Source organism: Mizuhopecten yessoensis, unplaced genomic scaffold (genome assembly GCF_002113885.1).
Source record: "Mizuhopecten yessoensis strain PY_sf001 unplaced genomic scaffold, ASM211388v2 scaffold6647, whole genome shotgun sequence".
NCBI classification, from domain to species: domain Eukaryota; kingdom Metazoa; phylum Mollusca; class Bivalvia; order Pectinida; family Pectinidae; genus Mizuhopecten; species Mizuhopecten yessoensis.
The window spans coordinates 226,877-252,733 of NW_018406654.1; the positions used below are offsets into that span (position 1 = coordinate 226,877).

Below are 25,857 nucleotides of genomic sequence, written 5' to 3' on the forward strand. Positions count from 1 at the left end.
ATATAAAGGATGTGTCACCTTCATTTTACCTACCCTTTGTTTGTTTTTCTTAAACCTTAAACTTCGTTTATGAAAAAAGAATTTCCAACGGAGAAAGCTTATTTATTTTTTAATGATTTCGCCAACACTGATTTCGTCTATTGTACTTTAAATAGCTTTATAATAAAATAAAAAGGAAAAAAATGAATACGAAAAATGTTTTAACACTGTGCAAAACACAGATAATAATAAAGTTACTATGTAAACCACTCACAGGAAAAACATGTCAAAATCGTACATTGTGTAAGCGTACATAAGTGTATTTTACTTTAAACTTAACGAAATGATATTGTCCAGTTACTATGAAAAGGTAAATGCTTTTAAAGGCAATCTAATTCCACGGAAAAATCCACTATTTAAAAGACAGAAGTTAAGTATATAATATGTAATGCAGCATGTAAATTAAGGTTCAGATATAATTACTACACATAGGTAAACACCGGATCATTGTCTCTTAGGGTAAAACATAAACACACATTTTCAATAAAACATCATGTATATATATAACGCATTGTGAAGTGTTATTGGCGTATAAACTGCATACAAATGTAATGTATGACATAATGAGTGACCTTACTATAGTGCATATGCATGCTGCTTTATATATTTGATATAGATATATACGGTTCATGCATGCCATAAACATCCATTTCATTGTACCTAACAGTACTAAGATTCTATATTTTCATGCCACTTCGTATAATGTTACTAATTGTTCTGATGACGTATCAATGTCATTACAATGTTTGTTTTTGCGGTATAACACCATTTTAGTGTCGTAGGTGACAAGCGCTGTCATGTCCTTGATACCTGCAGGAACGGTGATATATGTCTCGCGGATAGCTGATTAGATTGTTTTTGTCAACGATAATATGTTTATTGCAAAAGCATGACAGACAAGAGTGTTTCGTCGGCGGGGTATAAATACGACGTGAAGTTGTTATCATGTATTCAGTTCAATCGTCTTTTTGTCCCCTCTGTGCAGTGTCTGAGACATTAGTTCTTTTCGTGTTCCACATATTAAGTGATTTCTACAACATGTCTCTGAATAATCTTCTGTTCCTGTTTTCCTGCATTTTTGGTAAGTACACTATGTAGTCTAAAGTTACAAAAGACTATATTATATAATACAATCTGATGAATATTCATTTTAATAATCATACTCTGTCTCCATCAATTATATAGACGGTATTCATATTTCAATCTATTTTCAAATTAATAGTGAATTGTGCAATTGTATAATGAAAATGTGTATCTTTATATTAGCTGTGTATTAATAGTATAGTTATTCATTTTATATTTGTTTTTGAAATTTCTTTTCTACGTTTAAAAGATTAATTCAGAAATATGTGTTTATGGGGAAATCTATTCTTCTAGTTAATATGACATATATATTCCTTTACATTGTACGACTTCATAAAACTATTCATATCTTTATGATTATGTAATAAATAACAACTAGATATTTAAGGAATTCATTATATCAAATAGATAAGCCGCTGATAGTTATAATAAATCTGTTTATTCTAATTGATTTCACATTACCACATTATATAATAGTTAAAAAAAGAATATGGATAAATTATTATAAATCCGTAACCATAAATTATTTGATATAAAAGACTTATTATTGTCAATGGCTTTATGCATTTGATTGCATATTTCCTAAGTTGGCTGACCTCAAATAGTACTTATCCCCTTCCTTTAGAAATTTAAATTTCCACATTGATGTTAAAGTCTTGGTTTTTCGATTTCCTTGTAGTTGCCGCAAATGTTGAAGGTAAGACACTTTTTCATTTTTAATCTCTCATTTTAATTTTACATATTCCCATTGTTGAAAACCTGTTAACTTACATATGAGCAGATATAACCAAACTATACAGTCCCTCTTAATGTTTGTATAATATTGATGTTAAATCTATTTTTGTGCCAATACATCGTTAGATATTAATTAAAAAACATTTATCTTCGATATCGGTAACATCAGTTTTTCCAGTCAATCTGTATTATTATTCAAAAGCATTATGAATATCCGTGTTATCATATTTATCGACTCACTGCAATATCTCTTCAAATTATACATACAACAGTGAGGTTGGCATGTATGACTGTAAATCAAACTGTATTGAAATATTTTTGTGTTACAACATTGTCTTATATACTCACTTTGACAGATTAACATGCACACATAATACCGGAAAAACTCTACCTCTGCTTCATGATTTAATCGTATGACGTCATTATCATGTCACATGTGTGACTTCTTATTTGCTAACAAAACAAAGATTTATCAGTTTTATAATTTGCAAATTTGAATAAACTTTGGTAATTTGTACTATTTTATTATCTGAAAAAGGGACCACATACAAACATTTTTTGTTATCACGAAAAATCAATATTGCGACCGTTTCTCTCCATGGGGATTTGTCACCACGAAGGGGGGAACTCATACACAGTATGTTCATTCCACTTTCAAGTGGGTTTTTTTGCGTCAAAATTTATATTCGTAGCTGTAAATGAAATACTCCTTGCAATATTTAATCTGCACAGTAACATAATTTTCTTTATCCTAACCGAAGTATTTTTTTATTATTTTCTTGATGTATCTGTTGAAGAATAAGTAAACTGTATTTTACTGATACGAGTAAGGTATGTCGCACAGGGCGTTACCTGGTTCAATGACATGTAGGTTTTTCTAGTAATTGCTTTCCTTTGATATCGATGACGCAGACGTCTAAATTAATCATTGATGCCCCATAAAGATCATTTCTGCGACATAAAATGTTTACACGCAGTCTGTCGATATGACTAAACGTATGTGTAACACAATCCGTTTATCCTTGAATTCCAACGCCATCGCATTGACATGTTCACTTAGGCGTGTATTGCTGGCATAAAACACACATCCCGCCCTGATTGGAATGGGTGACGTATAATAATAATTATAATAATTAGAGGTTTTTAAAAACCGCTTTATTACAATCTAGGTCTTCTCATAGCGGTTCACACATAAGGAATCCCTTGTTATTGGACCTTTTGCAAACAGCCAATATTTTGTTTACTCCCTGACGAGAATACAGCCGGTGCTGCCATTTAGGCGCTCACCGCTAGCATTCAACAGATGCAGTACTGCCCAACCCCGTACTCATTTACAGCTGAGTAGACTGAAACAAGCGGGGTGAAATATCTTGTTCAAGGATACAACGCGGTGCAACGACGGGACTCGAGCTCGAGACCCTTTGGGTACGAGCCCGAAGTCTTACCACAAGTCTACCGTGCCTTTTAAGACGACAGGGTTAAACGAGATTCTTACTATTTTCATGCACAACATCATTTAATTTTTTGGAAGTATTTGTATGTCGATCATTTGGTATTTTCTAATCCACTGCACTTTGTATTCTTGTTAATTTGATTCTGTTTTAATTTCTGTGCGCTTCTTTTCTCTTGTTTATGGGGTTTAATCTAATATATTTGTATAGAGCTATAAACAAACATATCATTATATTAAGCGTTTGTCTTAAAAGGGAACTAAAGCAAACCGAAATTTGAAAGAAGAAAAAAAGTGGTACGAATTCTGAGTCCAACATAATGCTTCTTCGAAATCCAGGTCCCGAGTGTGAATGTATCAGTACTAACGTGACTTAGTCTCACATATGTAAAAGAAACCGTTTGTTAAGATAGTCGTAAAAGATGGGAGCCTGTGGAAACTATCTAATCATTGAACTGTTTAAGGAATTCCTGTCATGCGCTTACTATATATAGGTGTATAAGATTGATACATGACGCCAGGTGTATATCTGTTGTCGCCAGGTATTTTCAGGTAACAATCACTAGCCTGTCAATAGCTGTCCTATAAAGACATTACTTCAGCTATACGTGTTTGCCTCCATGGTGTCATCGACATTTACTATCATGGTCTATTTTATGGGAAAACCGTCTGGTAGTGAGACCGATCTTATGTTAGAGAATACAATTGTTGGCTTTTCCTGTGAGCTCCTGTACACCTTATACAAAGCCACGAGGTCTGTGGCTGCTCTATTTTTATGATCATAGACTGATAAACACCAATAGTGATCTCATCACCTTGTGTATTCCTTCCAAGTCTTCTCACGAAGATTCGTGACTTTTGGTCACTCTTAATTGCATGACATATATTGTCTGTCAAACACTCGCAGTCTTACGATGGATGGTATCTGTGGCACAATTCAAATTTACGATGGATGATGGCTGACGAATATTACTGTTTGCAAGACAAATCGTGACTACCAGAGATGGTAAATAGTATACAATAATCATCAAGCAGCCCCCCAACGCTAACCACAGAATTTCGCCTTGTAGCTGATATGCAAAACATATCCAGCCCTCATGTTACCCTCAACGCCACACACCTCCGATCTGCGTGTAGCCAAAATCCCACATACACAACCCAACGTGTGTAGCTCCAAACCCAAATGTATTCCGCATTGTCCATCACTTAAGTTAACTATAACACAATCTCAAAGGTGTCTTCATTTTCCTTACTGAGCAGTCATGATAGAAATGGGTAACATTTCAATATCAATATGCCACTCTCTGTTGAAGGTGTAAAGCAAAGAAATGGGCATAAGGGGGTCACACAATAGAAAAGGAATAAACAGCACGTGTTCCAAAAAAAGAAACACATAGATTGATAACCATTTGTAAAAAAAAAAAAAAAAAAAAAAGGGAAAACTGTTAACACAAAAGTACTTCTCTAGCAATCAGTGAATCAGATGGGTTTTTTTTATTTTAAAAGACACGGGAAATTAGCCACATTGTACAAACAAGATTTAACAGCAGATTTACTCATTTCATTGTACCTCCTCGGATACTAGTCAAAAAGTTGTATATTTTGTAATCATACTTGAATGAGTATGATGTTTTTCGATAAGTCTATTCATTTAAAAAAAAATACAAATCAAATTAAAGAAAAAGGGAAATGAAAACGAATGCTAGATTAATGACAACCAATGCATTTTTTGTTCCCAAATTGACTGATATGTGCTCCTTATTTCGTTGCAGCTTTAGTATTTGGATCGAGACGTAAGTACATTTTTATTATCAGTCCTATGAAAAACAGTATATCATCAGAAATTATTGTTTCCATAATGCACGTTTAATAGATATTGACAAATACATAAAAAACAAGGATAAAAATAGAAGGGTTTTTTTTAATGAAAAACGTAGCTTTATTTCTATGAATCAATTCAATAAAACATCTGGTGTCTAAGTTCTCCTCGAGGACATTTGGTTACGCAACAGGACACGGTCGAGTTTGTAGCAAATAAACAATGTTTTCTTCTCCTTATTAACTTTGTTATAACATGAGTCAAACAATATTTCTTGCAGATGCATTATATTCACCTAGACAAGCTATTCTATCATCAGGTAAGTGACATCGATGGGGAACATTTTACTTATTCTATGATGTATGAAAGATGCATTATATTGACGTTATTATGATTCAGCACATGATAGATACAATTTCGGATACTCATGTTTTCTTTGTTTCGGAATTTCTTCTGATCTAATGGTTATGTTGTGATATGGTAGTTCTTCCTAAATGCATGTTGTCCACTCAACGGATAATTTCAAACTGATTTTTCATAAGAAAAGTAATGTATTGAGAATAAAATCAGCTAATAATATTTGAGTTATTTAGTATAAACAATCTTGCATTTAGCCATTTTAAAAATGACACAACAAATTAACGCAATGATTTATTTAAACAGCAATGCATGACGCCGATACGGTCAATATCGGTTTCGGAGGCAGTGACAGAAGAATGTCAAGTTTGTCTGCACTCTCAAATCTTGGCCTAGGACTTGGTCGTCGAAGCATTCGGCCACGTAAGTGTAGCATCTAGAATGAAATGTTTCTCTTTGATGTCTAATTAATGCGGAATCATAGACAAGATATTTTAAATGGTATAGACAGAAAAAAAACCTTGACACATGTATGATGAATCTCTTTGTTATTCGCTACCTCGCATACCGTCAACTTATTTCCAAGTACCCCTTTTTCTTTTTCTTCATAATTCCTATATATACTCTTCATTTTTTCACAGAAACCAAAAGGTAGATATAGAAAAGTGGACAAAAACAGTGTTTTCCAATAAATGTTAGTAATAGGCGAAGTGGAAAATGCGATGAATGACATAATATCAACAGCTTCCTGTACAGGGTTTCGATATAGTCCTTTCTCTAAACGCATCTCACTGTTCGATGCAGTTCAATTTATCAAGGGTTATTTCTTTTGCTAATGATTTTAATAGTAATTGTGATTACAAGATCATTAAATGTCTTGATTTAAAAAAATAAGAAAAACATTTTTTTTTTTATCATTAATAGGACTCAGCTCAGGACAAAGAAGGGGAAACAACATCGTTGTCCTTGGTAAGTAGATTTCTGAGCTAAATCATACATTCAATCTTCATTTATATGTATTCATATTAACATTTCATATGTAAAACATCTACCTCGGAAATGTTGCCTACCATCACACACAGCGTTTTGAAACCCATTTAATGTAAATTACTGCAATGTATTTCTGGAACCAGCTGTTTGTATTTCATTTTCACCCTCTATGTATTATGACGTTTTCTTAATTAGCCTTGGAATTGATCTTTTAAAAAAATAATAGTTTCACAGATGATATAACCTCATTAACCTTTTTTGTGTGATTTTCAGGAACTGGCGACATGGATTATCGTAAGTAGTAGATAATCTCTTCACACAACACGTTGATTTACTAGTCGTTTCCTATTTCAACTATGAATTATAGAAAAAAAATATGTAACACCACCAATAGGTGTTTTTGCTATGACGATTCGATGACTCATACGGTATGTACTCTGTCACAAAGCGTAGTTTCGGTACATGTATAACAACTTATTGTACATATGCTTACGGCGAAGACGAATCGACATCGATGTGGGGACAACTGGTACGCATCTTACACCTTTGGGTACATACGCTTCATTGGCCATTTGTCTGACGAATGTGACATAGTACATGCCGTACTAGACATCGAAACGTCAAATAAAAAACACTTATTGGTTGTGTTACAAGAATCTTTTCATAATTCATAATTACCCGAAGAATATGTTTAGACATTTAAAGTATGACTCCTTATGTTTGTATTAAATGAATGATTATAACCGCCTCAAAATATGTACAACGAGGGTTTTTAAAAAAAGCGTGTTATTTGGAAACTGTGCCAATTAATGTATCATTAATGTTAAAATGAAATCATTGAACGCAAAATATAGTCTCTTGTTCGTTGACTCTATAGTTTACTTTCTATATCAACTTTAAATTTCGTACTAGAACTGAATAAGTACCTAGAACGTCATTTCCCTTTTCTGGTGACCTATAGTCTGTTTTGAATCTTTGCAGCTTTACAAATAGGGTTTAGTTTGGTTTGGTTTAATTTTGTTTAACGTCCTATTAACAGCTAAGGTCATTACGGACATGCCTCTATGTGTGAAGTGTAAGCGTGCTTGTGCAGGAGACAAGAAACAAGCAGGGCTGTACTGTGAAACATGCATTGCAATTGAATATAATGCAAAAGAAAAAAGACCGCCTTAAATCTGTAAAAAAACCACGCAAGTCATGATTAAATCGATTAGCATGGTTTGTCACTGTTTCAAATGATATAGTGATATAACTGATAATAGACATTTTTCACTTATATTTCTACAAAATGCACGTACTGTTTAAACTTCCTTTTGCATACATTTTGATATGTTTCTTTACAGCTTCATTAGAGTACGGAAGCAGTATTGGTAGCCTCAGTGGCCTAGGAAGCATTGGTGGCCTCGGTGGCTTAGGTAGCATTGGTGGCATCAGCAGGATCGGAGGTCTCGGTGGATACGGTAAATGTTAATATGTTGAGCGCAGGTCGTTTAAACTTTTATACATATGTACATATGCTACATTTTTCTGACATTAATTTTATCTCCAAAAACGCTAGATGATGAACATTTCAAAAATTAAATATAAAATTTAGACAAAACTAATTAAAAAAAAAATTAAACTCATTATGACATAGCTTAAATTAGTGAAGCATGTAGATTCAGGCTTATTGCACCGATTAAATACTAATTCTAAGGTAAGAATGTAGTGATTGAATTATCAAAGACACTCTTTCGTCATTGTCATAGTAATTGCCTTATAAATACCCAACAACACCATCAAGAGGAACGTGATTGCCTGTATGTTCATATTAATGTGTTATATATCTTAACTAGGATAAGTGTATGGCATTACACGTTCAAATTTAACTATTTCCCTAAGTTTAACAGCTCATCAATTGTGCATATATACATTCCAACATAAAGTAAACAATTAAACAACAACACACATACACATCACGTCCTAGAGGAGTAGAGAGATATCTTGCACTGCTAAAATAATGTAATTGAAAATAAAATGATATTTGGTGATACAGACATATTAATATATTATTGACAAGTACTAGATACTTAATTCAGTACATTTTGTCATCTTCTACTAGCTATTCTTACATTTTTCGCCTTATTAGCTATTTATTTTTTGTTGATAACAACTTAATAAATGTAAACATACTTGTATTTCTGATATAGAAAGGTTTAATAAATGAACTGTTTAAATTAGAATGAAATGGATATTTAAGAACAAAATATTTTTTTGTCTTTTTCATCATTAGAGGCACATAACGAACAAACCCTGTGTCTGTGGTATCTTGGTATCTACCAGTTTCTATATTAACTTTACAGATTTCTATTCACAATGTGACGTCACTTAAGAAAACAAATGCTTCTTGTCAAGATGTCCATAGTTTATTACAATTATGGTGGGCTATGACATCATATGTATGCTATCATTATAAATTATGACGTCACTTATCTAAAAAAAAGATATGTGATGATTGATGAAATCTCACAAGCGTTCCATAAACACTACAAGAAAAAAGCCATATAATTATAGGTTAAACCCGATGTACGACTCGTGAAATAAATTCAACTGTAAATGCAATTGCGAAAGATAAACTTTTAACGAATCTTGCAAACAATACTAAATAGTAAAAAGGACGGTAATCTGTAGTTATATCAAATAGCCTTTCATTGCATTAAGGATGATCTATCAATTCAATGAAACGATATACAAATGGATACACTTGCATACGTATTAAAACTGTAACAGATCGCTATTTGTAAATATAATAAAACACGCAGACATATTTCTTTAATATAATGTTAAGCATAAGATGATACGTATTGGTATTTCTAACGAAATACATAGTTGTACTAATCGTAGTAACACCAATTTATTTCTCTGTTAATACAGGCGGTGATTCTGATCATAGTAAGTAAACGCCGTGCTAGGGGTATAGTGGGTCATTAATTGATTAATACTATAACTTAAATCCAAAATATCCACACAATAAATGTATTATTTGTAGTACAAGTACAAGTTTTTTGCATTATTTTTATGCTTTAATGTCATTCCTATATTGATCACATTGCTAATTAATTTTGATTACCGCTTTATATATCTAATGTAAATAACCTCTTTGAACGACAATTTCAAAGAGTTTCATATTTCGCCACTATATATATTTATTATGATTCATGATGTCTTTTTTTCGGTGTGTCACAAATTCTTGCTGTTGTGTCTTGCAGGAAACACATATGTTCGATATAATATAAATGTATGCCAGATCATTCATTCATATTTTTATTTGTATTGTTTTATGTTACAGTAACAGTTCCACGGGGCACAGATTTACGATGTAAGTTAAATACTTCATTCATGCAGTGTTTTCCTTGATTTAATGCGACTGCACAATGACATTAGCTGTATGTCTCTATAATAACAATGCATTTAAAAAAGTATTTTTACCGTGTGTCAATAACGTTTTGTTCTAATACATTGCACTTAAGGGTTTACAAGAATAAGTATTTGCTTTGAAAAAAATAGTAGTAACAAAACAAAAACAGATACAAAATGTGTTCATCATTTAGCTAATAACATGTTACTGCACTTCCTTTTTAAATGTCTAACACGTATGAAAATTATTTGTTGAAGAAATAAGTTAAACCGATTAAAACAGTCATATTTAACTATTTCATTCACTGACTCAATTAATAAAGGATGCAAATGATGTTGGTATATCATAAAATGTGTTTCTAAAGTATACTTGACCCATAGTAATAAATTCGATTCAAAATATAAGCCTTAAATAACACATTCATATACGTTTTGCGCCATTGTCAATATTTGTATTTGTATCTATTACAGTGGCTGCAAGAGCAGGCCTTTTTGGTAAGTAAGATGATTACTACAATTTATCCAAGATAAAACAGTTTCTTAATTTGTTGGGTCATTTTTTTAATTTTTTTTTATAAAAAACACATAAAATTTAGTGTATATATTGACTACAAAATTAACAACTGACTAACATGTAAAAGAAAAATATGGATTCTCTTCCTAATTTGCCGTTTTATAACAACCTAGTTAAGCGGGAAATTGATAAAAAAAGGGGCAGTCCAATTGTTTATTTTGAATCTTGATTGCAAATTAGTTAAAAAATAAATAAAAAATAAATAAAAAATACTCTATATGTTTACACCAGTGTGTTATTCAAAGTCACGGGAAGTACGCAAGCTTTTACGACAAACAGATTAAGTGGATATCGCATTTCAGATATACCCTTAAATTTGATCACTAAAAGTTTGCGCAGTGCGTCCATTTTTTTGATAATCTTATTCTATTTATTTATCTATCATTTATAAACAAAAATTAAAGATCTTATTAGGAATGCACAGCGTCAAACTTTTAAAGTTAAGAAGGTGCGAGGACAGAATCGGACAATAGTGGATGAGAATTGGGCAATGGTCAGTTATACAAAAAAAACCACCTTTAACACTGATGGCAATGACAAATTATTTGGAATGGGTTATATAATATATAATGTTTTTAATCCTAATTATTATTTGTTTTACCTCATCAATCCTATGTTAAATGTTTACATTACATTTTGTTTTATTGTTTCTCATTACAGAGGATGCCGACAGCATCAATTTCTTATAAACAGAAGAAAAACATGCTGAAATTCCACTATTTGTAAGGTATGCACGAAAAATTCTATCGAATATTGCGCTTTCGAGGCACGACAGTACATTTTGAATCAATAATGAAAAAACTAAAGCAATATGAAGTTATGTATTATAATCTCCTGTAATTGTAAAACATTTGAATAATCCCAAGCGAACTGTATGTAAATTTACTCTCGTTAGCGTTAATATTTTCGGATGTCTGTACATTGTATGTGTGCGCTGATTGTTAAACAATATTCTATATGTTACAGTTCACCACATCTCACTGGAGGGAGGGACGCATGCTAGGGGACGTCACTCCTGTCGCTGTTTGGCGTGTACATCATCATACAAACATTTGAACATTGTTCATGAACTGTTGTGTTGTATGCGTCACTTGTATATAATAAACATTTCTAACCTATATTGACTTTGAGAAACGCCACAATATACGTATAGCTATTTGATATCGTATTTATACGGTTTCAATAAAGCAATTACGACGACACACAACAGATTCGAACACAACTGATATGTACATTTATATAGCACCTCATGTATGTTCTCACTTAAAAAAGACCTATCTATCGTTTTATATGAATTCATAAATGATTGAATTTAGTAATAGTTTTCGTCATTAAATATTTTCGTATGGTGATTTTTGGCAACTCTCTAACATTCGAAGAAAAGTTGGTGTTTCTTTTATCTTCCTCAATAATCGAAGATTTATCGATGTTTTTCGATAAATACTTATAAGTGGGAGTAAAAAAATAAAAGCAAGATGTTTTTTGATTTTTTTTTTTGTTAATTTTGTCGAACCAATATCTATTGCCATGGTATTTCATCGGCTTATTTGATTGATAAGTGCTAATGTTGAGACAAGAAACAAAATATCTACACCTAAGACAGAAAATGTGTGATGCTGATTTGCGAATATAGTACCAAACGCAATCAGATTATATCATATTATGATACACTACGCATGTGAGAAATATGGTTTAATACATAGGGGTAAAATGATGTTTACATATTTCTTAATCCGCAGGATCAATCTTTTGAGAGGGGAAGTTGTAGTTAGAATACTTTGCGCCAAATGTCAAAACATTGATTTATATAATTTTTGACAAGAATGTATACGTTTTGTTTGCAAGATGTCTCAAAATTGGCTCTGATAATATATATGTATGCTTTACTGAATTATCATAATGTAATTTATGCAAAAATATGTCTCGGGGATGACGTTCTAATGAAATGTCAAATAAATAAAATATTTTGTTCAGAATAAGGAGACTTTGTATATTAATTTATTAATCGTTGTGTATAAAGGTACTAATACAATTTATTATATTTTCTAATAAACTTCCTCCCAAAACATTTATAAATAATTGTTTGAGAGTTTTATTTAACATGCATGCATGTAATGAATTTAAATGAGAATTTTGGTTTCATTATTCTTAGAAAAATGTGTAAAAGAACAACGCCCCCGCCCCCCCCCCCCTCCATTCTCCTTTAAAACGATATTTTTGGAAAATGTGAAATGTCAGACATATCTACAATATTAAGCAAATCGTTTGTGCTATTGTATGATGAATTTGTGTAATATAGATTTATTCCAATAACAACGGTCCTTCAGAAATGACTGTAACTACTATCCATAGCACGCCAGTTATTGTAATAACAGGATGAAGATTTATATTATGACGTCGTGTCAAATATTACAATGGCTAATATTTTTAGTTTTAAAACGTGTTTATTATATACTTACATTTACTTAAATGTGCATGACAGAAAAACGTCAACAAATTAATACAACTGCACGCAAAGGGATTTGAATTATGAAATACTGAATATTGTAAAACATATCTCTTTTGACGGGGATACTGTAAATGTTTGTTTTGTCAAATTTTCGCCCTTCGCCCACGATATCGATTTTCGCCCATCACATTTAATTACTAGTATATTATGAGAAATGGACACTGGGTGAAAATCGACTTCATCGACGAAGGGCGAAAGTTTGACTAGGCGAACGTTTTACTGGACGAAAGTTTGAGTAGGCGAAAGTTTGAGTAGGCGAAAGTTTGACTGGGCGAAAAAGTAACGGTATACATTATCCCCGGTATGTATGAATAGAAAAAATCGCTGATTATAGGCAGTAATAAGCATATCCAAAGTCGAAAAAACTCTAATATGGAAGGCTTACCGATTATGACTGATGCAATGTTATGATTTACCTCATACAATTACATTTATAAATCATATATCAGTGGACATTCGCGATATCCAGGGCTTACGCTCACGTTCATTTCCTACACCCCTGGAATATGTCATAGAAAAATTGACGCACATGGCTAGCCTTTTGATTGGTCTCAGGTTACAAAACCTGACCAAACACAAGGCTGGTACCTGTCCTTTGAAGATGACTCAGGAGCGACGCCCAACTTCAAAGCCAATAAGTTTTACCTTTTCGAGACCGAGAGAGCTTGTTGATGTACATCAACGGATCAAAATATTCTTCTTGTCTCATCCACAAGGTGGCGCACACTGAGTCTTCAATTTTGCTTTGACATATCCCAGGGATGCATAGAGCGAAAGTAAATATAACCCCTGAATATCGAGAATGATCTGTGGGTTGCAAACTGCAAACAAAATCAACGAAATTAAAAAATAACAGGATGAGATTGACGTGTGTTGGTGAATTCCGTCTTGCGTATTGCAGAGTTATCTTCTCTTGAGAGCAGGTATTGAATGTTACGTCATTTGTTTGTGAGAGTAAAGTCATCATTTTTTGAGAAAATGACGTAATTTTCTCACACAAACCAATGACGGAACAATTAATACAAGCTCTCAAGAGAAGATAACTCTGCAATACGCAAATAGGAAATACTTTATTGGTGATTTATACTTTACTGGTGATTATATTTGTACTTTAGCAATTTTCAAATTTCATTTAGTAAATTAATCACAGTTATGGATTGTGTGCGGTAAGGGGGTCAGTTATCACAGTCCTAGCTTTGCTTCAGCTCCTTACAACCGACTCACGATCTTGTTTTTTCTTCGTTCTAGTTACATTACGATATCAAAAATGATAGCAGTGAACTATATATTGGTGTTCTGGAAGGGTCATGTATATACATCAGAGCAGAGAAGACAGGAAACTAATATGTTCAGGAAAAAAACATTTCCCTTTTTTGCTCATATATGCCATATGAATGGCTAAATTGTAGATGATTGATCCAGTTTGTTCTTCGTTGCGACAATGCCGGTCAACTACTCATTGGCAATGACACATGGGGAAAAACATTCGTGTCCGTCCTTCTATAGTTCATCTTGATGAAAAGTCTGGTCGCTGGCACGGCTGGGAGTTACTGCTTGATAAGAGATGTACATCATAAGGTTTTGCCTTTTTTGATCGCTTACATGTTACCTTTTGCAGAAATGACAAGGTATACCAAACTGACTGGTTTACAAAACACTGACCAAATGATACCATAATTCTGATCTTCTGATCGTCACATCACATGGACATTGGAGTATGGACAGAAATTGCAACCCATTTCAGATACATGGCTGGACGCAGACATCAGTAATCATTTCGGTGTATGATGACCATGTAAAAAAATCTAACTGTTTTCGGTCTGTTGTAGGTAAGGGTTTATGGGGTGACGTGGTCACGGGGGAGGTAGCTAAGTTCCTTAACGACAACAGACGTCATCAGTGTGACCAGAACTTGCTCATGTACAAAACACTTACTGAATGCTACCATGACTCCGTCCGTGTACATCACATATTAATGAAGTTGTGGCAATGGAGTATGGATAAAAAAAATACAATCCATTTCAGATATATAGCTAGACGAATCAATCATTTCGGTGTAAGTTTGGAACTCTCCGCTGGCCATGTACGATATATGTAAAAGATCTTAACGGTTTTCGGTCTGTTTTACGTCAGGGTTAATGGGTACACGGGTTCACGGAGGAGGTAGATGCGTTCCTTAACGACAATAACACTATTAGTGTTTCTAGAATATTATTGACAATGCGGGCATTATGGACGGTTATATAGCTGTATAGCACTGCTCAAATGTTTTTTTTTATTATAGCTGAAATATTAATAGTCCCACAGAGAGAGGGTTTTGGTGGTCTTTCATACCACATAAATGATCTCGCGTAAGTGATTAAATCGTCCACTTCGATGTTATCAAAACAATCAGGAGAACGCATATGACAACAAAGCAATGCATATTTCTTTGTTTTATAAACCTGGCTAAGGAAATAAAAAGGTACTAGTGAATTAATTTGGCACTGCATACAAAACTCTTAACAATTCCACTGAAGTTAATTTGTCATACAGTATTCTCTCCCTCAGCACTTTTTTAAATGCAATCCCAGCGGAAATGGGTCAATGAACGTATGGTAATCAGATAACTAGTTTACAGTGACCTATTTAGTCGGAGATGTAGCTTTTGAATCCGCTCTGGAGCTGTGATATTGTTATCTCAAACACAGTTTTCGTGGTATTTCATATATTTTACTTTTGTTAAGGTTCAGATTAATTAAAGCTATTTTCATTTCGTTGTCAGTAATACTAATTGTTAAAAGGATGAAAACCTGTGTTTTAATCGTGCAAAATAAAACAATATTTTAGGAAAATATACGGAAATGTAAACAAAATAAAAGATACTTTGATGAAAACACAAGAACGGATCACAAGGACTTAATAACAATACGAAATTACACACATGGGACCGAAAAGGCACTAAAGCAAAAGGGAATGCATCATAATTCTTTGCACAAAGACACGATAACCTAGAAAATAATGGCTTCATAATAGCAAAAATTAAGCTAAATTAATAAACAATATTTTTTTGCATTCTTATTAATGAAATAAAATAGCAAACTAAGTCACCATGATTATTTTATATTAATTGTCGAAATCATAACTTACTTAACACTTCTTATTTATTAGGTTAAATAATTAAATAGAAATATTTCTCATCGATGGATAAAACATAAACGGAGACGTTTATAATGGTAATATATATATATACTATTCTAATTAGCAAGGATAATGTACATGAGACTGATAAAATTTGATTTACAGATTGACATTAACGGTCACGTGATATGCGTTATAGACGCCATGTTGAGTGAAGCGCAGTTGGTTATGCTGGAATGGTCGGATACTTGTATTTGAAATCAGGGTTTGATTATCTGTACGAAGACGTCCAAGACAGGTAAGATATCATTATGATTTTCATTCATATTATTCATTAGATCAGACACAATCTATTATTTTATAAATGTGCAATTTATTTGCATGTGCAATATTGGTTCAATACATTTCATATAAAAGACGCATCATTCTGACACCTGAATTATCTTACAACAATTTTGAAACAAGTCTTATTAACATATTACAAAACTTTTGTCAGTTTAAACATTATTCAAAGATGTGGAATATAAAAGTCTGAAAAATTAAAGTACTTATAGATGCGGACCTTAGGTAGAAGTGTGCGTTAAGTATACGTTGGGCGGCTACCGCCTGAAACTGACTAAATAGATATTGCTTATATCCGGTTTTATCACTTCCGCATCCTGAATGACGAGCAGTTGGATTAAGGAAAACCTAACTGATGAAAAATAAATTATGAATAGAAATATTAGAAACAATGGTTGGTTGACATTAAATATATACACCATCCACTTATGAAAGCTTTGTTAAGGACCGATCACTAGCCATACACCACTGGGGTTCGCGGGTTCGAGACCTTCGTAGGACAGTCGCCAGGTATGAGTTATAGGTCGGTATTTGTTCCGGTCACTCCAGTTTTCCCATCCCATCGACATCTGGCACATACGTAAATGACCATTGCTGTAAATAGGATGTCAAATACTGTATGTAAGAAACTAAACCAAATCGCTTTGGTATGTTACATAATCAGGATAAAATAAATTGCAGTATTGATCTTATTTAGAAAAGATCATATACATGTCATTGATGAAGATACTGTAGCCTATTTTTACATTTAGGATATTTAATAAAGAATATGTATTAATATGTAAATGATGAGTGTGATATGAATATGGATACATCAAGGAACTGTTCGAGCAAACTGTCAGTTCATTGACATTTTGACATCGTTCATGTGCGAAGTAGATCGAATCAATTTGCATAATATGAATAATAACATACAAAATAATATATAAAGATATTTTAAAAATGTTTTTGTTCATACATTAATTGAAAGATTCATCAAATAAGCCAACAATTGGCCTGCATTGCATTGCAAGCAAAATAGGGTAATAATGAACGCTATTGTCAAAACACAAAGGTTAAATTAGACTTTAAAGTCAGTAAACGAAACATAAAGGTGCCGAAACCATGAGAAAAAAAGTAATACATGAAGTAACATCCTTCGACAGGTTAACCATTTCCTGAATCGAATTAAACTTACATCATGTCTTCTGTCAAATTCAGGAAATGAAACAGGCCATGGATAATCTAAGGTAATGTGAATAGGGATTAGACACTTCAGACTATGACGTAGCTCACGTTAAAGACTCGTCGATAGTTAAAAATGTGCATCAACAGGGGCAACGAAGCAGGCATCAGAGTAGGAAATCATGTAATGTTTGTCACAAGCGTTTCTATTTGTTATAACAAGCTTCCTGCTCCTTACGTGGGCGTCAAATAATAGCATATTGTTCCTGTTTCTAATGCTTCCAGGGCCTATCGTTTATAATTCTGACGATCTACCAAGACAGAACTGCTCTACAAACAGAACACAATACATCTCCAGTACACATGCAGGCATACACACATAGGGAGATATTAGCCAGGTGATATAGGACTTGTAGTTAGCGCCTGATAAGGCAGCTTCTGCGAATTCCCCAACAATTTATATCCTAATTGTATTAATAGTATACATATTTACTGTAAAGCGCTTTAGAGTGGCTTATGCTAGCTAGATAGGGCGCTATATCAAATGTTGTATATATTTTTTTTATTATTACCAATCAACTTGACCAGGGTGGCATTCTCGCTTTCAAAAAATAACTCATCCCGAGTTATCCAGGGGTCATGTGAGCGTATCACTGGTTTGGTCTCGTAACTCTTTCCCTCGTCCGTCTGTTGGGGCAAATCTTACAAATGTTATTATATTTTGCAATGTCTCTGCTATGGGTCGAAAAGGGAGCATCTTATCTGGAGGCTGAGGATCTTCCGAATGAAATATAAAATAATCTTTAGTTGAGTCTGTATGAAGCCTTGTATGTAAGAATTTAGCATTTAGAATTGTCTCTCAAGTTTGAAAACAGTTTTAGATATAAATCAATATATCAGACAGTCTTTTGAAAATAGTCTTTATATATACCAACAAATGTTGAACTCACGGAGAGCAGTCGCTCTATTTTCCATAACAAACACCCACATATGGTTTGATTGCTCCATGGGACATACTAATAGTTAATGTAACGACAAATAACATACACGGAAACAAAATATGTCATTTCCTCGAGTGTTGAAAACAAATGTGCCTGGTGAAGTGAAAACAGTTATATAATATTTGCTCGACTTTTCTGTTAATTTTTCTATGAAATCACACTGTATTTTGAATTTATATTAAGCACCGATTAGAGATTTTTTGGAACATTTGGTTATGTGACAAACATGCGGATTTCCTTTTTTAAGCACACTTTTTTCTTCGTTTCACGTAATTCTAAGTGCTCATTGGCGTTGTAATATGTTTTAATAAGTAATTCCATTGCGATTTTCTTCGCCGAATAAAAAATGTAAAAAATGCTGATTCATCACAATCGATCAGGTATAATATATATACAAGATTAATATTGATAACGTTAGCTATTGCTTTAATTCATTACATCCACTCCTTGTCATTATCAATTAAAACGCGCATTTTAAAATATAATTAGGCAATTAATATGGGAAACATTTAGCATGGAGACAGCTACAATGCATAATTGAATGAATTGTAATAGTATTTTTTGTCTTCTTCATTGATGGTGTCATAGAACATTCCATCAATAACTGTGCCGTGTGAAAAAATTAAAAATGATTTGCATAACGATAATGGTTCTTTTATTCATTGAAATGAGACGCGAATGGTGTCACGGTGATGTGTGCTACTTTACAATTTGTGTTAGTATTTTTCCCTGGTTCATTATATTTGTATATTATCAGATCCATATCAATTTTTTCCCGTATTAATGCGTTATTTCTTCCAGGCCGTACTTAAACTTACTTAATTACATCTTAAATATTTACATGTAAAAAAAATACCATCGCAAGAATGTTATAACGTACATAGTTCAATATTTAGCCATGATATTAATTGATATTTAACAGCATTTAAAAAAAATGTAATGAAATCCAAGAAAACGCAGACAAAGAAAATACAATATTTCAAAATAGGTTATTTATAATATAGGAAAAAATATAAAAAAATGCCAAAAAAGTCAATACTACTAGCAAATCCTTATCTTCATTCATACCAGAGACAGTCTGGTTGAGGTCATATTTTCGTGACCTTATACTGGAGCCAATAAGCGTGGCTAAAATTATCGGGATATCCAGGTTATCGAAGCAGTACCATAATAATGAAATGTGAGATTCTACTACCAAATCATCGCTTTAACAATTTTATACAGATAATACCGTTACCATATGCTCAGAGAAGCTTTTCTTTTTTGAATGTGCGAAAATTTCAGAGCTTTCACACAAAAGGATTTTTTTTTTTTTGCGTTTAAAGAGTCACCAATTAGCGAATAAACTACGAGTTAAAATAATGTCAAAACATTATTTTATTTTGACCTATTTTGATGTTAAAAATATATCGTAACCATCACAAACACAAAACATTGTATTACCTACATTTATTTCCTATATAATACCCCTTCTATTTCATTGGTAATTATATTGCCATTTTCATTTTTTTCTTTCAGATAGCAACGATCATGATTACAATGCAACTGCTCCTGACTTTGTCTGTAATGCTGGGTGTCACCAATGGTTACGGACATAACACCAAACCTTTCAACCCAACCGGTATCAACTTAACTTATATGTTTTCCACTTCACTGTCAAACCTATTTGTTATATTATGAAATATTGCAGAGCTTCGTCTGTTTGTTTGAGTGGTCCGCTTCACTACCGAGTAGTTAAGTTATCCAGCAGATTAAGAAAAGATAGAAAAAAGAGTAGGATGGATAAATTATATAGTGAAGGGATAAAACAGGGTGATAGAGGGAATACTTAACAAAGCCAGTAACCATGTGATTTAAAATAAGATATAGGCATAACGTCAATTCTATTAATTTTCGTTAAAAGCAGAACTAAGTGTTAGTATGTGTAGTTTTCAAATGGTACTTATTTCCCCTGTTGATGTCAATGTTGAAAATTCAGATGCATGATAGGAATGTCAGCAATGATTCGTTTAAAACTGAATTCAGTAGTATTTTGTGATATTTTTAAGTAGTACTTGGTTCGCTTGTTGAAGTCCATCCATACTGGATAAACGAAGTGTATTCCGTCTTTGCGTATTGCAGAGTTATCTTTCTTGTGAGCAGGTATTAATTGTTACGTCATTGGCTTATGTGATAAAAATTACGTTGTTTTCTCAAGCATTGATGACGTTACTCTCACAAACAAATGACATAGCAATCAATACCTGCTCACAAGAAAAGATAACTCTGCAATACGCAAAGACGGAATAACGATATACCTATCTTCGATTGTTTAAGAATTCAGTCAAAGTTAGGTTTTCCTAACGACATGTCGTCATGTTTCTGTTCCCTAATTAACTACCAGAATAAATGGAAAAATGTAAATAATTAATGTTTCGCCGAATGAAAGTCGTTTGTTTCAGAAGTCGCCATTCTCACTAATATGTTATATATAATAATATTGTAACTTCTCCTTTGTAAATCAAGTTATTTTAAGTGTATCAGTGTAGCACACTGAACATTGAGACATGATAGCATACGGTAGTTTATATAATAAGATATGATTATAATACAATTAATGCGAATTATTATTTAACGATGTGCAGGTAAGATTGAAACAATGAATGGAATTACCAAATCAAGCTTTGATCATACCGATATATACTTGATGCGCCTTAAGGGGTGCTCAAAATACATCATGTATCACGAAGGGATATTGTGCTGTATTCTAAATGATTATGACAAAAATATGATAAGGATCATAGGTCATGTGTTCGAGGCCCGATCAGGGCATGTGTAAGAAAAAAAGCCTTTCCTACGTCAATCCTGTTTTATATTATCTATCCAATAAATAAACATAACGTAGCATATACCTGATTGTATGTTGATTGCAAGGTGTGAGACATTTACTACCTGTCGTAATTGTACGGTCGAATACATTAACCATCATACTTTCCAGGATGAAAACATGGTTGACTGTATTTACCATATGTATATATATATATAAGTTCTCATACAAATCTGTAATTATACATGTGAAACGTTTTTTTAAGTTGCATACACTATTTGGTTTTTATTGGCGATATTGCTTCTGTTTTGATCTATTACCAGCTACTTGTTCGGACCCAGAGCCTGTATTGGCACCCATACTTATAAGATTGACAAAATAAGTTTTTCGTTATTATGAAAGAGTTATTTCCCTTTCTCCATTAGTTTCAGCTTGGTAACGCATTCGTTGTTTCCATGCAGTTCAATAAAATGAATATTTTCAGTTATAAAGATATTAACTTGTCAATATCTAGTTTCTAGATTATAAAGCACACAATTCACATTTAGAATATAGAGAAGCAATACACATCATACTGACGATGCTTATTTTTCCTTTTACCTACATGTAAAACGCTCTGTGTCATCTTTATTTTTTTTTACATATGTTAGTGTTTAAAGTTGGCTGACATCTTCTACCTGATGAATTGTCTAATATACTCAAATCGTATATTATATAAAAAATATATTCTGCATTGAATATGAATATTAATTAACATCACACGAGAAAGATAAACTTTTCTTAGCACATGAATCAAAGTTAGGTAAAGCACACTGACCTCCCACTAAATAGCTTATGATCCGTGCTAATCACCTGGATATCATTATTTATCAACACCAGACTGTCTTTTCACTTGTTGAAATCCAATCCGGCTTTCTTTATTTTGCCCCATTTCGTCCTCGTTGTATCTTCGTTGAACTTGTTGTCTATTCATGAAAGGACAAGTTCTTACGCTATGCTTATTTTGTCCATAGTTGCTGCTGGCTGTGTTTACCGTTATGGTATATGTCATAACGCTCCATCTTGTCAAAATTTGCTTTTAATGTACATACACTGCTTCCGTTTGTCCAGATACGTATTGTTACCAAGGACATTTTCGTCAAGTCAGACGTTTTTTACTCAATATTTTGACCAATGGTCATTTCGCCGTTTACATGTTATAACCAGAAAAGGTGTGTTCTTTGGTAATTTTCGTTGTAATGATAAATGGGCTCTCGTTAGAGAGAACGAAAAGGATAAAAGTTGAACTGCGTAGTGTCATATAGTTCAATCAATCGTGAACTGATGTTGGATATGTATGATACGATGCTATGCAACACGGCTAACAATAACTGATCAATATTATAAATTTATGGACATTTAAAGAGGTTGCGTTTCATTCGCGTGTCAGTGTATGAAGATAGGTCTCTTAATGACATCTGTACTAGGAGCCTTAAATACAGACGAGAACAGATGGGTCTTTTAATCCTTCTTGAATATGGTCAGGGTTCTTGACTTCGTGAAGGGTGATTGTAAGCTATTCCACAACGTGGCCGAAACCCTTCCAAAGCCTTCCAACGTTACTTACGACGCCAAATCACCAAGCGGTGAGGTACAGATCTCACCATGTCACAGTTCAAACCGAAGCGACATGTTGATGTTGCATAAGTCCCATTGAATAATGTTTTATTTGAGATTATAATGGACAAATCTATGTAGTGGGCACATTTGGCTTAATGTCCATTGTAACAGTAGTAAATAAGTTATCATCGGTTTTCATTGTCTAATATCTAATTTGATATCAGTTTTGATTTATTATTTTTCAATTTGTTTCAGTGACAGTAAGAAAATGTAACAGAAACAAGCTCGTCGTCCACATGAAAAACGCTACGGAAGGAGGCATACTCTATATATTAGGAAAGGGACCCGGATGTAAACATAGAACTTCGGAAAGTTTACATGATTATGCCTTTCGATTTGACACCTGCAAAGTAGATTTGGTAAATGAGAGCTGTTGTATTATTTCTATTACATTAACTGTTAAAATGGCTACCCATACCTTTTTTCATTCTTTAGTATGCATCATATTACGGTTTAAGACGGTTTTGACTACTTGCAACCGTGACTTTAAGGCTGTACTGTCTGGAAAATAGATTTGTTAAAAAGGGAGTGAATTTATCAAATGTAATGTTAAATATCTAGTCATGATCTTAAAAGAATGAATTTGATAAAAAAAGAAGAAGAAATAAATAGATAAATAAATAAATAAAAGAAAGTAGTTACAATAAATAGATAGAAATATTAAGAAGAAAAATATTTTGGTACTAATACATATATTTCCCTTGGATTTGTAGACATTTTTTATCAACTTTTCTGTATTTGTTTTCATGACTGTTACAGAGTAAAATGTTTCGTGTGATTGTACAACAAAGGTCGTATGCGCAGACAGCTAGCGATAAGACAGTACAGGTGATTTGCGCTATTGATATGTCCGACCCCAACTCTATTGATGTATCCGACTTCAACTCAGATCACACGTAAGAGACATCAGAAAAACAGTAGCTTCTTTTATTATATTCAACTCATATCATTAAATGGACCAGATAAGTATCACACAGATTCAGCGTAGGCTTAATAATAGTTAGTACTATATATGTCCGGATTATCTAACATGGAGATTAAGAAAATAATCATGTGATTGGTTTTTTAATACCAGTTGTTTCATAAACAATCGTCCCCGATCGGATGTGAAAAGGTATGGGATCACCTGCCCGACCACGTAGGTTTTCCCTGGGTTCTCTAAGTTCCCCTAACATTAAGACTCCCGCGCGCTAACATCCGGGCCAACAAGAATGAGTACTTTAGGTTTTAAAAACCTGTTTCATAATTGTTGTCAAATAATTAAAGTCTACATAAACAATCATGAACTCGATGTATAGATATGTAAGACCTTTAATATGAAACAATTTGTGTTTTTAAATTGGATGCAAGTCAATTGCATTTTGCTCACAAAAATATTCAAGTGTCTTTCACTTATATTTACATTCCATTTTCCTTCTCTCAGAAGTCACAGAGACAGTAGGTCCGGTGCAGATGGACAACACACACGTCAGCCATCAAACACGGGTCCAATAGATTACATACAATCTAAGGGAAATGAAGAACAAACGTCAGCTAAATATGCAACATCTCCGGTGTCTGCTGACGAGGTAGGGGATTCCCTGTCAACATGGTTTAAAGTTGCAATGAAAGTAAATATTGACCCTCCAGTGTATCAATACCCTTCACGGTCTGGATACTGGAAACCTGAAACAACCCCTGTTACCATGACAACGCCCAGAACAACGACAATGTTCACTACGACACCATCTACAGAACCAACTACGGCAACAACCACGATACCAACTTCTAAACCAACCACGACCGAAAAAAACACTGACGTCACAGCCTATGCTACTACTGAAATGTCTAAAACAGTGAAAGGCATTACTACAACACCTACTACAACTAAACCTGAACCTACGGCATATAAACACATAACAATATATCAAGCACCGTATATGATGACGACAAGTCCGAAGAGTACTAAAGTAGTCGGTTATAAGGCAACTTCACCACCAACAACAACGTATGACCGCTCTAAGCAAATTGCTTACGATGTTTTACTAAGGAATAACCAATTTCAAAAGACGCTTCTTTTGATTGCTGACTTTCTACTAAAACGGAAAGTTACTCGTAAGTATATCATGTTTAAGGGGTTCAAGACAAAATCAGCTATAATTGTAAAAAATACCTTGTTGGAATTATACTATTCTGAACACGTACTAGCATATTTAAGAAATAATCAACATGTGCACGCACATAAGTTGATTATGTTTATTCTACCACGTCAAATGTAACTAATTGTAAAGTGTTGCTGTCTTATAAGGCGACATGACCTAGATAATTCAAAATGCAAATAAGACGCTGTTCTTTTGCGCGTGCAAGATTTCTCACGTGATCGTGTTGCTTCGTTTTAACTTGATCAATGTCGCGCCAATATTTCGCTCAATAATGCACTCTTTATAACCAATGCAAACCGTCGTTACATCACAGACGTGGTAGAGTGAAATATAATTAACAAATACCATTATTTTGTTATTTAAATTTGCATGGAGCAATACTTTTGAGATTTGTTATATGTTTTACAGGTTCTCCTCACGGTCCTGTTCACACAAAGAAAAGTTCTCCAACAACTCTCCTTTATCAACTAGTCCACCAATACAACCGCAAGGCGGACAATCGTTTCAATCAGCTATCTCGGAATCAGCAACAGACGAATACAATACATAAAATACTTCAACTGCTCAAGAAGGGTCATACACAGACAAAGGCTATAACTACAAGAACGAGTCGGAAACATCGAGCGAAGGGACATATGGACAATCTACAGTTGATTTATAAGCATTTTCAAC

The 25,857-nt window shown here is 33.3% G+C and overlaps 2 protein-coding genes across 2 annotated transcripts; both read left to right on the forward strand.

The window, feature by feature from the left end:
- Nucleotides 1-1,004: 1,004 nt before the first annotated feature.
- On the forward strand, nucleotides 1,005-12,501 carry LOC110452366. The gene is made up of 13 exons (XM_021500842.1): nucleotides 1,005-1,120; nucleotides 1,802-1,819; nucleotides 5,080-5,100; nucleotides 5,407-5,445; nucleotides 5,790-5,906; nucleotides 6,408-6,452; nucleotides 6,747-6,767; nucleotides 7,817-7,933; nucleotides 9,387-9,404; nucleotides 9,802-9,831; nucleotides 10,341-10,364; nucleotides 11,104-11,170; nucleotides 11,410-12,501. Exons 1-12 carry the CDS (start codon nucleotides 1,078-1,080, stop codon nucleotides 11,130-11,132), a joined length of 522 nt encoding a protein of 173 aa, XP_021356517.1. The 5' UTR covers nucleotides 1,005-1,077; the 3' UTR covers nucleotides 11,133-11,170; nucleotides 11,410-12,501.
- A 3,802-nt stretch (nucleotides 12,502-16,303) lies between these two features.
- On the forward strand, nucleotides 16,304-24,815 carry LOC110452368. Its single transcript, XM_021500845.1, has 6 exons — nucleotides 16,304-16,370; nucleotides 20,098-20,200; nucleotides 23,240-23,403; nucleotides 23,804-23,940; nucleotides 24,468-24,612; nucleotides 24,744-24,815. The coding sequence occupies exons 2-6, from the start codon at nucleotides 20,110-20,112 to the stop codon at nucleotides 24,813-24,815; spliced, it is 609 nt and encodes a 202-aa protein (XP_021356520.1). The 5' UTR covers nucleotides 16,304-16,370; nucleotides 20,098-20,109.
- Nucleotides 24,816-25,857: the final 1,042 nt, after the last annotated feature.

What these genes read in the sequence shown, in the direction of transcription:
- LOC110452366 (XM_021500842.1), top strand. Translation starts at nt 1,078, where the DNA reads ATGTCTCTGAATAATCTTCTGTTCCTGTTTTCCTGCATTTTTG. An exon ending in AAACAACATCGTTGTCCTTG is followed by an intron (nt 6,453 to 6,746) that starts GTAAGTAGATTT and finishes TGTGATTTTCAG; the next exon opens with GAACTGGCGACATGGATTAT. An exon ending in TGCAAGAGCAGGCCTTTTTG is followed by an intron (nt 10,365 to 11,103) that starts GTAAGTAAGATG and finishes TTCTCATTACAG; the next exon opens with AGGATGCCGACAGCATCAAT.
- LOC110452368 (XM_021500845.1), top strand. Translation starts at nt 20,110, where the DNA reads ATGATTACAATGCAACTGCTCCTGACTTTGTCTGTAATGCTGGGTGTC. An exon ending in ACACCTGCAAAGTAGATTTG is followed by an intron (nt 23,404 to 23,803) that starts GTAAATGAGAGC and finishes TGACTGTTACAG; the next exon opens with AGTAAAATGTTTCGTGTGAT. An exon ending in CTCCGGTGTCTGCTGACGAG is followed by an intron (nt 24,613 to 24,743) that starts GTAGGGGATTCC and finishes GACAACGCCCAG; the next exon opens with AACAACGACAATGTTCACTA.